The sequence below is a fragment of the Benincasa hispida genome, chromosome 12 (assembly GCF_009727055.1).
Source record: "Benincasa hispida cultivar B227 chromosome 12, ASM972705v1, whole genome shotgun sequence".
Taxonomy (NCBI): Eukaryota; Viridiplantae; Streptophyta; class Magnoliopsida; order Cucurbitales; family Cucurbitaceae; genus Benincasa; species Benincasa hispida.
In genome coordinates, this window is record NC_052360.1 from 73,236,391 (window position 1) to 73,250,841 (window position 14,451).

The 14,451-nt window shown below is 35.7% G+C and overlaps 2 protein-coding genes across 2 annotated transcripts; one reads left to right on the plus strand and one right to left on the minus strand.

Annotated features, from left to right (window-relative positions):
- Positions 1–2,262: 2,262 nt before the first annotated feature.
- LOC120067240 (conserved oligomeric Golgi complex subunit 4) lies at positions 2,263–6,931 on the plus strand. The gene is made up of 2 exons (XM_039018764.1): positions 2,263–4,034; positions 6,226–6,931. The coding sequence occupies exons 1-2, from the start codon at positions 2,409–2,411 to the stop codon at positions 6,853–6,855; spliced, it is 2,256 nt and encodes a 751-aa protein (XP_038874692.1). The 5' UTR covers positions 2,263–2,408; the 3' UTR covers positions 6,856–6,931.
- Positions 6,932–10,594: 3,663 nt separating this feature from the next.
- LOC120067765 (pyruvate dehydrogenase E1 component subunit alpha-3, chloroplastic) lies at positions 10,595–13,701 on the minus strand. Its single transcript, XM_039019341.1, has 3 exons — positions 13,184–13,701; positions 11,982–12,762; positions 10,595–11,166 (listed from the first exon to the last, which is right to left on the minus strand). Exons 1-3 carry the CDS (start codon positions 13,409–13,411, stop codon positions 10,889–10,891), a joined length of 1,287 nt encoding a protein of 428 aa, XP_038875269.1. The 5' UTR covers positions 13,412–13,701; the 3' UTR covers positions 10,595–10,888.
- Between the last annotated feature and the right edge of the window lie 750 nt (positions 13,702–14,451).

Below are 14,451 nucleotides of genomic sequence, written 5' to 3' on the forward strand. Positions count from 1 at the left end.
ATAGGATGACCATAGGTAATATGACCTCAACCCTGAGTGAGTTGGGAACTCTTGCCATTGAGGGCGGTCCTTTTATTTGCATGAGTGCGAGTGGCCAGGTCGCTGACTCAAACCTACCACTTTAGGAATTCGTCTGATTTGGAAGCTAGGAACTCAACTACACAAGATGAAATTCACTTCTTCCCCGAAACAAGGGTAAGTAGATAGATAGCTCCCTTAAGGGCTGGTTCCAGGGCTTGAACGATGTGGTACCACACACCTTCTCTTGGCTCGAGAGGTGTTCACACATAGTTGGACTGTGTTGTATTGTTCATTAGAGGGATCAGTGGTACTTAAGGAGTGAGATGTAACTACAAGGGTAAAATGGTAATTTGAATCCAATTGTACTTACAAGCATTTGTGAAGGATTATCGTACTCATGATTGATTATATCCGATGGACATGGAAATATATCTGTGATGAGAAGAGTTCAGCTGTTGGTCTTTAGTGGAATGCCTGATAGTTAACGAATGGTGGATCTCATGGCTAAAGAGTTTAGTCAGCTATTCACGTACCGTTAAAGCTTCGCGCCATAGGTCCATAAGGTCCCTTTGGTAGCATGGATAAAGTTGAGAATCAGTTTTTGGGTTAGTTTGAAATGTTCAAATTGACAAGAGGGAGTTCGATTATATATAATATAATTGTACTGGTTAATTATATATGATATGATTGACTAAATGTATAAGCTACATTATTTTGGAGAAAATTGGATATAAATATGATTTATATCAAGTTGAGGAGAAAATACTATAGTAGATATATGATATCAAACCATAGGTTAAGAATATAATATGATTATATTCATTATTTAATTAATTAGGCGGTTATGAGATAATTGGTCGAGTATTTCTCTAGAATCGTGCGAAAGTGGGAAGTTCGAATTCAGTTCTTGTAACTGAAGAATAAAAAGAAAATTGTATTCATTTTGTAAGACACGCAAAAAAATCGCTCATGGTGTGAAAGTATACGATCACATAGCGTTAAGAGCCTATACGATAGTGCCCATTTTCCTAAACGATCGCACACCCGCGCACTAAATGATCACCTGCGATTTCTAAATGATCGCTTACGTTTTCTATACGATTGCTTATCGCGCCAAGCAGACCTAAACGATCACTTACCATTTGATAGACGATCGCTTAGCTAAAGCTACACGATCGTGTACCTTTTCCTAGACGACAAGCACTCGACTATACGATAGTCTTCTACTATCTCCCACTTGCTTGTTCGTACTACACAATCGTCTTTTCCTCCTTCCCTCTACCAATTCCATCAAAGTCCACCCTTTAGATTCTCATTCCGAGAATATCGAGGGCTTCGAATTGTGGTGTCGTCCCCGATTGCTGTTGGTTCGTGCGCTGCCGATTGTGTAAACGACCGTGGTGTTGTTAGGCGACTGTTTACTGGACGATAAGGAGCGTAGAGGAGTTCACTTCCACTGGACTAAGTTTGATTGAAGAAAGTCTTCAATTGGTACGTTTCTTTCGATCTTTTGTATTTTATTTGTTCAGGCATGCCAGTAGTTAGTGTTACAATGCATATATGTATATTAGAATGTATGTGTGGTAATTCTGTCACAATGAAATCGAAAAGATCCACTTCCACTCATGGGTATATGTAACAGTTGGCTAAACGATCGCTTGGTATTCTATAAACGATTGCATAACAAAACATAAACGATCGTGTAAAAAAATTTATACGATCGCATAATAGAATACTCAACGATCATATAACAAAAACTAAACAATCGCGTAATAGTTAGCCAAACAATCGCATAATGAATATCTAAACAATCACGTAACAGTTAGCTAAACGATCACTTAGTATTCTCTATACGATCGCATAACAAAACCTAAACGATCGTTTAACAAAAACTATACGATCGTATAACAGATATCTAAACGATACCATAATAGATATCTCAACGATTATATAACAAAAACTAAACGAACACGTAACACTTAGTCAAACGATCGCATAATAGATATCTAAACAATCGTGTAACATTTAGCTAAACGACTGTTTAGTATTCTCTATACGATCACTTAGTAATCTCTATCCGATCGTTTAGTAATATCTAAATGCTCGCTTAAAGTATTTGTAGAGGCACGTTCACCAAACCGTCTGAAGACTTTTTAAAAATTGGGGATAATTTTGAAATTCATGGAAAAAAATTTTCATTGGTATAAAAGTTTTTGGGTTTCGGGTCATTTTGTGAAATTTTCCCCATCCCTACCATTTTCTCATTTTCATATATCAAGCTCCTGGTATGAAGAAAGTTGATTTTTGAATGGAAGTAGAATAGTCACGAAAGCTTGAGCTCCTCAGTAGAAGAAGGCTTTCCACCTGCAAAGCCAGATCTCCAGGATATGGCTTCCACTCCCACCGGCTCCATCACCGCCGTTGAAGATGACCGTCACCTCGATCATCAGGACTCCATCAAATTCGGCTCAACGGAGGCACTTGAACACATTCGAACCCTTACTGACGTCGGAGCCATGACCCGTCTCCTTCACGAGTGCATTGCCTACCAGCGCGCTCTAGACCTCAATCTTGACAATCTTCTCTCTCAACGCTCCGACCTCGACAAGCAGCTCGTCCAGCTTCAACGCTCCGCTGAAGTCATCGGCATAGTTGAAGCCGATGCTGACTACATGCTCTCCAATGTCACATCCACCTGCGACCTCGCCGACCAGGTTAGCGCCAAGGTCCGCGATCTTGATCTGGCTCAGTCGCGGGTCAATTCCACCTTGCTTCGCATCGACGCCATTGTCGAGAGAGGGAATTGTATTGAAGGCGTTAAGAAAGCGCTCGATTCCGAGGATTACGAATCTGCGGCCAAGTATGTGCAGACGTTTCTCCAAATCGATGATAAGTACAAGGATTCCGGGTCGGATCAGAGGGAACAATTGTTGGAATCGAAGAAACAGTTGGAGGGAATTGTCAGGAAGAGGCTCTCGGCGGCTGTGGATCAGCGAGATCATTCCATGATCTTGCGATTCATACGGCTTTACTCTCCGTTAGGTTTGGAGGAGGAAGGGTTGCAGGTTTATGTTGGGTACTTGAAGAAGGTGATTGGAATGAGGTCTAGGCTTGAATTTGAGAATTTGGTAGAGCTGATGGAGCAGCAATACCAAAATCATAATGTGGGAAGCAATCAAAACCAAATTAATTTTGTTGGGGCCTTGACAAATTTGTTCAAGGATATTGTTTTGGCTATAGAAGAAAATGATGAGATCTTAAGGAGTCTCTGTGGTGAGGATGGGATTGTATACGCAATATGTGAACTTCAGGAGGAGTGTGATTCGCGTGGATCTTTAATCTTGAAGAAGTATATGGAATATAGGAAATTGGCTCAGTTGTCGTCTGAAATCAATGCTCAAAACAAGAATTTGCTAGCTGTTGGTGGAACAGAAGGACCGGACCCTAGGGAAGTCGAGTTATACTTGGAAGAATTATTGATGCTGATGCAGTTGGGTGAGGATTACACTGAATTCATGGTCTCCAAAATCAAGGGATTGAGTTCTATAGATCCAGAGTTGGTTCCTCGAGCTACAAAGGCTTTCAGAAGTGGAAGTTTTAGCAAAGCAGTTCAAGATATCACAGGGTTCTATGTGATTCTGGAGGGATTTTTCATGGTTGAAAATGTAAGGAAAGCTATCAAGATAGATGAGCCGGTGCCTGATAGTCTTACAACTTCTATGGTGGACGATGTGTTCTATGTTCTACAGAGTTGCTTAAGACGTGCGATTTCCACTTCGAATATCAGCTCATTGATTGCAGTTCTGAGTGGTGCCAGTAGTCTACTGAGCAATGAGTACCAAGAGGCATTACAACAGAAAATGCGAGAACCAAATTTAGGTGCAAAACTATTTTTAGGTGGTGTTGGTGTACAAAAGACGGGGACAGAGATTGCAACAGCCTTGAATAACATGGACGTGAGTAGTGAATATGTTTTGAAACTCAAACATGAGATTGAGGAGCAATGTGCGGAGGTATCATACTTCACCCTGACGTTTACTTCAAATATAACTACTGTTGTTGTTCTTGCACTTTCATTTTTCATTTTTCACGTTTTATGGCTTCTTTGTTTAGTGTTTAAAAGGTCAGTTGAGATTGCAAACCCATTTTGTTAACTTCGTAATCTGTTGTGTGAATTTATACCCTTGGCAAATGGGTATTGCTTTTGAAATTGCGTAGTTCATCATCATACGTCTGATACCATGTGACTATAAAAGTTTGTTAAGATGCAGTTTCCACAACTGATGATCTGTTTTAGTTTCACTATTTGGATCAAATATATCCTCCATTCTTATTTAAAAGTAGTTCAACTACCAAGTGTAACGCGCTGAATCTGATTTGCTGCATCCCTAAGCCTAAAATTATGGGTTGTCTTGAAATTGATAACTTGGAAAAGAATACTGAAGAGCCTACAAAACTGCTGTCAATAATAGGAACCACACCAAACCTTGAACTAAATATGTAGAAGAGCTCCAATGACAGAGCAAGAATGTGAGACCTCCAAAGGAAAAATTTTATCCTTTTAAAGCGAGGTAGGCTCGAAAGTGTAATGTATAGGTCCTTAGAAACTGATTGGTTGGATGTAATGAGGTGGGAATAAAGTGATTTGATGGAGAAAAAGCCATTAGTTTCTAGCTTCCAACCCAAGAGTTTGCCCGATCGCTCAACCCAAGACTAGGAATGAGCTTGAGAGAAAGAGGCCCATTCGTCAATTTCCTCATCTTTGAGGTTTCTTCTGAAGTTCAAAGCCCAAAATTCATTCCCAACATTCTATACCTCAGCAATCGATGCTTCTTTTGATTCGGCAATATTAAAAACTCTAGGAAATCTCTGGCTTAAGGGGCTGTTTCCAATCCATACATCTTTCCAAAAAGCAGTGGATGTGCCATCACAGCAGATTTCCAGTCCAACTAAAGTATTCAAAATATGTTTGATAATGTAGTTATAAGTATATTATCAAACCCATTTTGAATTGTTCTTTAAATTGGGATTTAGTTTCTAAATCTGCTGCCAAACACCTCAAAAAACATTTCAGGCATGAAATAAAACTTCATTTTTCATTAAATCTCTTGTTTTCAATTATATGTTTTTAGGTCACTAATGAAATCACCCTTGGTTATTTTGTTCCTACAGAGGAACCATTTTGTGCCTATACGTGGGAGGCTCTTTCTTTCTTTTCCTCCTTTTTTTGGTTCTTTATTGAAAAATCATACTCTCATAGAACAAATTTAAAAATATAAGGCAATACCAAAGAACAACTCGTCACAGAAGGGAGCCAAAACAAAATTAGCTATGACAAAAGCCAAAAATGAAAAGAAACCATTAAGAGTTTTCTTGACACCCAAATGTTGTAGGGTCAGGTTGGTTGTCCCACGAGATTAGTCAAGATGCGCGTAAGCTGACCTAGATACTCATGGATACTAAAAAAATTTATAGATTTTGTTCTTTGTTTTCCATTGGACGAGCTTTATTGTATCTCACCTTTTGGTATTGAGAGCCCGATAAGACTTTTTTATTTCATTCATCAATGAAATTGTTTCTTTTTTTAAAAAAATGGTTTCAAATTATTTAGCTTATCGACAAAAGATGAGTACATAACTCTTTGATCACTGACACCTAAAGGTAGGAATTACCTTGCCATAGTCCAGACATCCCTAATGTGAGGCCGAATTTTGTAGTAACATCAACAAGCAAGTTAGTATTCTGTTACAGGAGTGCATGGAATTTTGGGGAGGATAGGGAGCTAAGGGGATTTTATATTAGTCTTGAGGATTTTGGTGTAGAGAATTCTGGGAGAAGGGTTCAGACCTCTTCAAGTGCTTACATCAATTAATAACAGTGAGGTAGGACCGTAGGAGATGGAATGTTTTGGGGAGGATATAGAGCTCAGGGGATTCATATCGTTTTTTACCTTCAGAAGATGGAATGAAATTGTAGTGCTTGAGTTTGGTCCTCGCTAATATTTTAGTCTCTTTGCTTATTCTAGACCCTCATAATTCGGCAATTCTATACAATGCATAAATTGAGAGCTTCTTTCAGCCATAGAAATGTCTAAAATCTACTGTTGAAACTTTATAAGTAGCTCGGGGGTAATAATTTGTTCTGATTTTACAGTGTTATTTTCCATTGTATGTATCACAAATTGTTTGGAACCATTTTTGCCAGGTATTTCCTGCGCCTGCAGACAGGGAAAAAGTGAAATCTTGTTTATCTGAATTGGGTGACATGAGCAACACTTTCAAGCAAGCTTTGAATGCTGGCCTGGAACAATTAGTTGGAACTGTAACACCACGGATTCGCCCAGTTTTGGATACTGTTGCAACAATTAGCTATGAATTGTCCGAGGCTGAGTATGCTGATAACGAAGTGAATGACCCATGGGTCCAAAGACTTCTCCATGCAGTGGAGACAAATGCGGCATGGCTTCAGCCTCTAATGACTGCCAACAATTACGACTCGTTCGTGCATTTGGTGATCGACTTTATCGTCAAGAGGCTTGAAGTGATTATGGTGCAGAAAAGGTTTAGTCAGCTTGGAGGGCTTCAACTCGACAGAGATGCAAGGGCTTTGGTAAGCTACTTTTCAAGCATGACTCAAAGAACTGTTCGAGATAAGTTTGCTCGTCTCACTCAAATGGCTACAATTCTCAACTTAGAGAAGGTTTCAGAGATTCTAGACTTTTGGGGTGAGAACTCAGGGCCTATGACATGGAGACTTACTCCAGCAGAGGTCAGGCGTGTGTTGGGTCTTAGAGTTGATTTTAAACCTGAAGCTATTGCTGCACTTAAATTGTGAACCTATTTTCTATATTCACAATATTACCTTATATTCTTTGGTTATTTCCTGTTAAGAAATAGCTCTCTTGGTTTTATCTTTGCTTGTTTTTGTTTTGTTGGTTTCTCCAAACATTTTGTTACCTGAATTTTAAATACTGAAAGCGCAGTAAGCAGATATACTTTGGACGTTTAACACTACATTTTTCTTGTGAAAAGAACTATGAAGGCAGCTTTTGGTCCAAACACTTTCTCATTTTATCTAAATAAATAATAGATTCTCAAATATAAAATTGCAGAAAAATTGATAACTTGGTTGAATGTGCTAAAATGATTCCATTGAAGTGTGGAATTAAACTAAATAAATAGGTAATACTTTTCTTTTTGGAAGTATAGACTACTTTTTTTTATCAAGGTTTATTTCTGACTTTTTATGTAAGAAGGGAGAAAAGAAATAGCTCCTTCCATACTCTTAGGTTGAATATGCCCAAAAAAAAAAAATTAAAAATACATTGGATATCTTGTTTGAATGTGTTAGTCCTTCAACTTGGAAAATAAAATTTTGGGTAATTTGTATGATGATGATGATTGATGATGATGATGCATGCAGTTTAATCATTGGAAACAGATGTTTAAAAGGAGCAGAATAATTGTTCTTGAAAGGTCTTGAAATCTTGAATGCCAACACTTACATGCATGGTTCCTTTTCTAGAATATGCTCAACTTAAAAACTAAACATAGCAACTTTGTTCATGTAATCCACTAATAGAAAGACTAGGGTGAGAAAGGGATTATAAATTAGATGTGAGAGAGAGAAAAATACCCAAATTTTACCTTTCTTAATTTTTACATGGAAAGTTTATGGCCTATTTTATTGGGAATCTGAAAATAGAAATTTGAAAATAAGGAATTTACTAAAAATAGAGTTGTATTTTATTTTTCATATACATGTTTGACAGTAGATTTAGAAATTGAATTCTAATTTAAATAATTTTTTTAAATGCTTTTGATGCTAATAAAAAACAAATCGTAGTTACCTACTAAATACTAGTTGATAATAAACTATTAGTTTATTGATGAACATATCTTGTGTTAAAAAGATTGTATAATTATTATTTTGTAATATTATATAATTTATAATATATTACGTAATATATATTTTAATTTTTTAAAAATGAATCGAGTTTATAACATGACATCTTGTATTTCTAAAATATTTTTGTCTTTATTTAATATAATTCTACATTTTAACTTTTAACATTCAAAATCAGGAAACAATGAATATAGAATCAGTTTTCAAAATCAGAATTCGAGTTGATTGTTGAACACATGTATGTTGAATCTGAAAACATAAAACAAAATTCGGATTACCAACCAAAGAGACCTTTATATATCCAATTTTAATCGCATAAGTTGAAAGTCTAAATTTTACCACAAAATTTTGGAAAAAAACTACTTAAAAACCCTATTTTAAAGGTAAAAAATGATAAATGACCCAGATTTTGGAGAAAAAATGCCAAATGACCCAAATTTTAAAGAAAAAAGCCAAATGACACAAATTTAAAAGAAAAATGTAAAATGACCTTTTACTGATGTCATGATCACGTGAAGTTACAATATTGCCCTTGTTTTCTTGATTTTTTTCCCTTTTTCTTTTCTTCCCCATGTTGTTGAGTTTTTTCTTTTGTTTTTTTTTTCTTTTTCCTCTTCCTTTCTCCCTCTCTTTTATTCTTCCATTGCATCTTCTTCTTTATCTTTGGCAGGATGAGTTCACACGAGTAGCTCTAACGTGACTAACTCCAGTGAACAAGAGCGAGAGTGAAAGAGAGAAGAGTGATTTTGTGAGTAAGGAAAGGAAGAGCGAAACTGGTGAGAGCGAAACCAACGTGAGTGAGACGAGCAAGAAGGGAAGAAGATGACCCATTGTTCCATGGATGTTTCAAATGGATCATCAACGAGAGTGAGACCGTGAGTGACCGAGAGCGAGATATTTTACTGCATGCGCGCGAGTATATTTTGGTAATTAAACTAGGTCATTTAATATTTTTTGCCCAATATTTGGGTCATTTGAAAATTTTGTGGGTATGGTTGGTAACTAGGAAGCACAGATACTTCTAATTGTGCAGAGAATCGGTATCAAATAATGATACGATACGGATACGTCCAAATACGTGGCAGATATGTGTCTGATACGTGATTTGAAGTATCTGATTTTTTTTATTTTTATTTTTAATTTTCAGATACGCGTATCTGCTTCTAGATACGTGAAGAGGATACGTGGGCCAATTTTTTGTTTCAAATTTAAGCCCAACCATTTAAAAAGTCCAACCTACAACCCATTTTATTTTAATGCATATTTAGGAGTGATTTTAAAATCATCAAAAATCACTTTTTTCATTTTTAAAATCATTCGAAAACACAATTTTAATTACTCAAAATTAATTTAATTTTAAATTTTACACTTTTAAATGTAATATTCATATCATCAAAATTAGTTTTGAAGAATTAAACATGTTTCACGGTGATTTTGAAAATGACAAAAGTGATTTCAACCATTTTAAAATTACTTCCAAACATAAAAGTCCACTTAAATTGAGCAATTCAAAATAAAATAAATTAAAAATGATAAAACATAAAAAATTTTAAAAAAAAAACCTGAAACGTAATCAAATCTTCATTCTTCCCTTCTCTCTCACTATTTAAATCATGATTCACACCTCCTTCATCCTCAACTTCATTATTCAATCTTCATCTTCTACTTCTTTCCTATCGTCTACTCTAATCACTCAACAATCGCTAGACGTTATTGGATTTTTTTTTTCAAGTTTTCACTCTCTTCTTGAATCTATTATAATCTAACTTAAAATGTGTATTATAGCAATTAATTAGACATTATATATATATATATATATAATACGTATTTTCAACATATCCGTATCTTAGTGTTTTAGAAATTAACGTATCGCCGCATCGTATCCGTATCCGTGCCTGTGCTTCTTAAGTTGATAACAAACTTGATTTTTTTTTATCAAACAAATTTTGTTGAAGTAGGTGCAAACCGACCTAAATAATTATTAATTTGGTTTGATAATTAAATATTTATTGGAAACAAATCTAAAGTCGCATGTAATATGTGTTAGCGTTTCAAAATGCATTTGGAGTCATATTAATAAGAAATTTTTATAAATAGAAAAATCTAAAAAATATTTATACTTTATAATAAACAGTTCCAAAATGATTTGTATTTTTAAAACTTTTGCTATAAAGTGTAAATGCTTTTAAATATTTTTTTTATATCTAAAAAGACCCTATATTAAATAATTAATAATATTTTTATAATATATATTATTTTTTGGCTTATAACTAGGAGGAAGGGCTGAAAGGCTCTCAAATCTTATCTAAAAAATGAAAGGCTCTCAAATTAGACAAACCTAGTTGTAGTGCCATCATGAGATTGAGCAACTCTGTTTGCCGAACAAGAAATTTGTCGAAGGCCAGAAATCTCCCTCGAAGCCAAATCCAATCATTATTATAGATATGTTTCAACTATCATGTTTGGTCTAAGAAGTTGGAGTTGAGCCGCAAAGAATTCTTTTGGTATAGCTACAACAGGATGGAGGTTAGATCAAAGTGCATGTCAATACACTAAACTAAGTTCACTTTGATAAAAAAGGAGACCAACTTTTTACGCTCTGAGTAGAGACCAAAATAGAATAAAAATAGAATACGAAACATAAAAGTATAAAAGTTCAAGAATAAAATAGGCTTTAAACTGTTCATCGATCATAAATATTAAAACGTAATATGTAAAGCATTACAATGCTTTCCTTCTGCCACATAACTAGATTAGTAGAGGAGCGTTTTGTATCATACACTAAATCAAAATTGGGAAAAACTAAAGGACGACCTGAAGAAAGGAAAGAAATTCCTGGTTCCTTCAGAAAAAGCTAATTTAACCTTCAATTACAAATAATCAGAAATAACCCAACAGAAAACAGTGAAGAAAACCAATTAAAATAAATAAAGACTTTGATAGATAACGAACTTTGTGAAGTTTAGACATGTGCAGTGCCTTCTGTGAACTTGGGATCCTCACATCTGTACTTTCCATCAGGCCCAATTCCAAAGCCTTTAGGATCAGCAAAAACATTCTCTAATAACTGGCTTCTGGCTGGAAGGGGACTTTCATCTGCAAAACTAACTGCATCCTCAACCACCTCAACTATCTTATCTTTTATTCCCTTTAGCTCTTGTTCACTGGCTAGATTATTCTCCAGCAAGTACTTCTTCAAAGCTACAATGGGATCTCTAGCAGCATAACGGGCCTTCTCATCTGCCACGGTTAAAACAGGAATGCTTAATCCTTTGTACTTTCCAGAGTTATTATGCTTTTTGATAAGAAACTACTACATTTGAGTCTGTAAGTAAGCAAAGTACAATGAAGAACCTGATGGGGACATTGAGTTCTATCATCTAATCAAATTTCTCCATGAACTCTAAAGACACCTCATTTAACTGATGAACATTAAAAATCTACATATTATTATGTTAATTTGCTAAATATATATCACATGAGCTCCAAGTGTTTTTCCTTGTGAGCAATCATGTAAAAGTCAAATAATGTAGTTATGTCCTTCATGCTTGGCTGGTTTCTTCCTTTTACAATGTCCACTTGAAGAAAAGAAAGAATCAGCTGTCACTTCCACACTTCCACTTCCACGATGTTTGGTTCACTTAGAATCTATATAGTAACCATTGCAAGATGAGTCCATTAATTGTATTCAGTAGACTGACATTTGAAGATGAACAATGCAATCTGGCCTCAGACAGTGTACTCTGGATTAAACACTGGCAAAATCAACTACAAAACCTATTTCCCTCTTTGTTCAGTAAAAAATGATGAACAAATGAGAAATTTTTTCAAGTTAACTAATGAGTGAATTTATAGCGGTGCAGCTCATTACAACCCTGAATGATTTAGCCTTAAATGCTATGATGGAGTACGGATTAAGAGATTAGCTATCATGATTTATGAGAAATGAATTAAGGATCTTTAGCTAGCCGTAATAATAAATGTCAACAAGGCCAAGCAAATGCATATTTAGAAATGACAGAACCAAATGTAGGTATAAATTTAAGAGCACTAACCAGGGTCACGGAGTTCATCTGGATCAGCCAGTGAGTGTCCTCTAAACCTATAGGTTTCACATTCCACGAGAGTTGGTCCTTCTCCTCTCCTAGCTCTTCCAATTGCCTCTTTTGCAACCTCCCTCACCTTCAAAACATCCATACCATCAACATGAACGCCAGGCATTCCAAATGCAGGACCCTTCTTCCAAATCTCAGGATCTGAAGTAGCCCTCAAATGTGACATTCCAATTGCCCAAAGATTATTCTCCACGACAAATACAATTGGCAATTTCCACAAAGCAGCCATGTTCAAACACTCAAAGAACTGGCCATTGTTGCAAGTTCCATCCCCGAAAAACGCCAGAGTGACGTCTTCACAGTCTGCCTCTTTTAAAACCTCTCTCTTGTATTTAGATGTAAATGCAGCACCAGTGGCCACTGGTATGCCTTCCCCAATGAAGGCGAAGCCACCTATCAGATTATGTTCTTTCGAGAACATATGCATCGAGCCACCTTGACCACGGCAGCAACCAGTGGTCTTTCCAAAAAGCTCACTCATGACCTCACGGGATGGAACTCCCTTGCTGAGAGCATGAACGTGATCACGATAAGTGCTCACTACAGTATCCCTCTTTGTAAGAAGCTTGATGAACCCGGTTGAAACAGCTTCTTGGCCATTGTAAAGGTGAACAAAACCAAACATTTTGCCTCTGTAATACATCTGTGCACACATATCCTCAAACTCTCTGCCTAATACCATGTCCTCATACAGTACCAAACCCTCTTCTTTTGTAATCAGCTGTGTGGAGACAATAAAGGGAACCAAAAAAGGGGAAGAACTTTTAAACCAAAATGGTTCATGTAGCAAAGCAATGCATACAGAAGCTTCCAGTAGAGTAAAATTTTGCACGAATCCAATAATTCAACGAAGCTAATTCTTAGTTGGGCAAAAGAACAAACAATAACCTCCAATTTCATAATGGTAAAATCTCAAACCATCTAAATTTCCAAACGAAAACAACAGGGAGACCAAAATCAACAAATCAAAAACCAACAAAAGCAAAATCGTTAAAGCTAGATGATTCCATGCGGGCATACAAAGTGAAATTTCATGCTACACTACCCAATTCCCCCATGATTTCCGGGACATTCATTAAAAACCCAATAACAAAAACAATCAAAGCAACAAATTCAGAATCTAGAAATGGAAGAAACAGTACCAAATTGGAACTGGGTTTGAGCTTCTTCTCCTTGACAACATCGGAAACGGCAACGGCAGGGGAAGATCGAGAGCGAGTATTGGATTTAGATAGAGAAGGGATGCGGAATCGAGATCCAAGAAACTTGGAGGAGGATCTAAAGGGATCAAAGAAAAGGGGTTTTTCATTGGATCTGGTGGAGTTGAGAGGAAGGGGTTGGAGGATTTTGAGTGATGAAGAGAAGGACATTGTGGGAGGAGGAGGAGGAGGAGGAGAAGAAGAAGAAGAAGAAGAAGGGGAAATGGCAAAAAGGAGAAAAGATAGATGGGAAAATGAAAGGGAAAAAGAAGAGAAGATATATAAAAAGGGGAAGAGAAAGGAGAAAGGGGCGGAGGAAACGAGGAGGAGCTTGGAAATCGCCGCCTTTTCTGAGGTGTGAGGATTTTGGTGTGTTCGTTTTTCACTGGAGCACAAGATGAAATGTAGGAGAAAGAAGAAAGCCACTCAACGAAAACCAACTACTTCCTAGTTTCTACACATATTTGTCATTTAACATAATTTTTCTAAATATTAAGTGTGTATATATTAGAAAATTACTCAAAATATGAAAAAATTACTTTTTAGTCCCTATCTTGAAGAATAGATGTGCTAGGTTAGATCCATGAGTTTTCACAATGTAACATTTTTGGTCCATGAATTTTTAAACCATCTTTTTTTTTTAATTCTTTTAGAAATGGGTTCTTAATGTAACTTTTTAACTCAATTATAAAAAAATATCCCTGAATTTTATATTTTGTATAAAAAATACCTATAAACTTTCGAATGTTTCAAAAATATCCTTAAACTTTCAAGAGGAGTTCAAAAATGCTCTTGCCATTAGTTTTGGATAGAAACCTTCTTGTGCCAAAGATCTTACCATTTCCGAAGGAACTGGAGTTAGTTAAAGTTTTGTTTCGAAAATGCCCATAAACTTTCAAAAGTTTAAAAAATACTTTAAAAAGTTCAAAAATGTCTTCGTCGTTAGTATATGAACAAAAATTGTTATTACCTCGTAACAAAAATAACTTTAAAATTAAAAAAAAATTAAGAATGTTCATACCGTTAATATAATGATCAATTTGTTTGAAGTTCAAAAAACCCAATTTTAAAACAAATTATATATATATCCTCATTCTTTTCATATAAATACTTTATTTTTCTCTTAATTTTCCAATTCTTAACTATACCAATTTTCTCAACAACAAAAAATTTTAAGTTAAATCATAAAATCCCACAAAATTTCAAAGTCA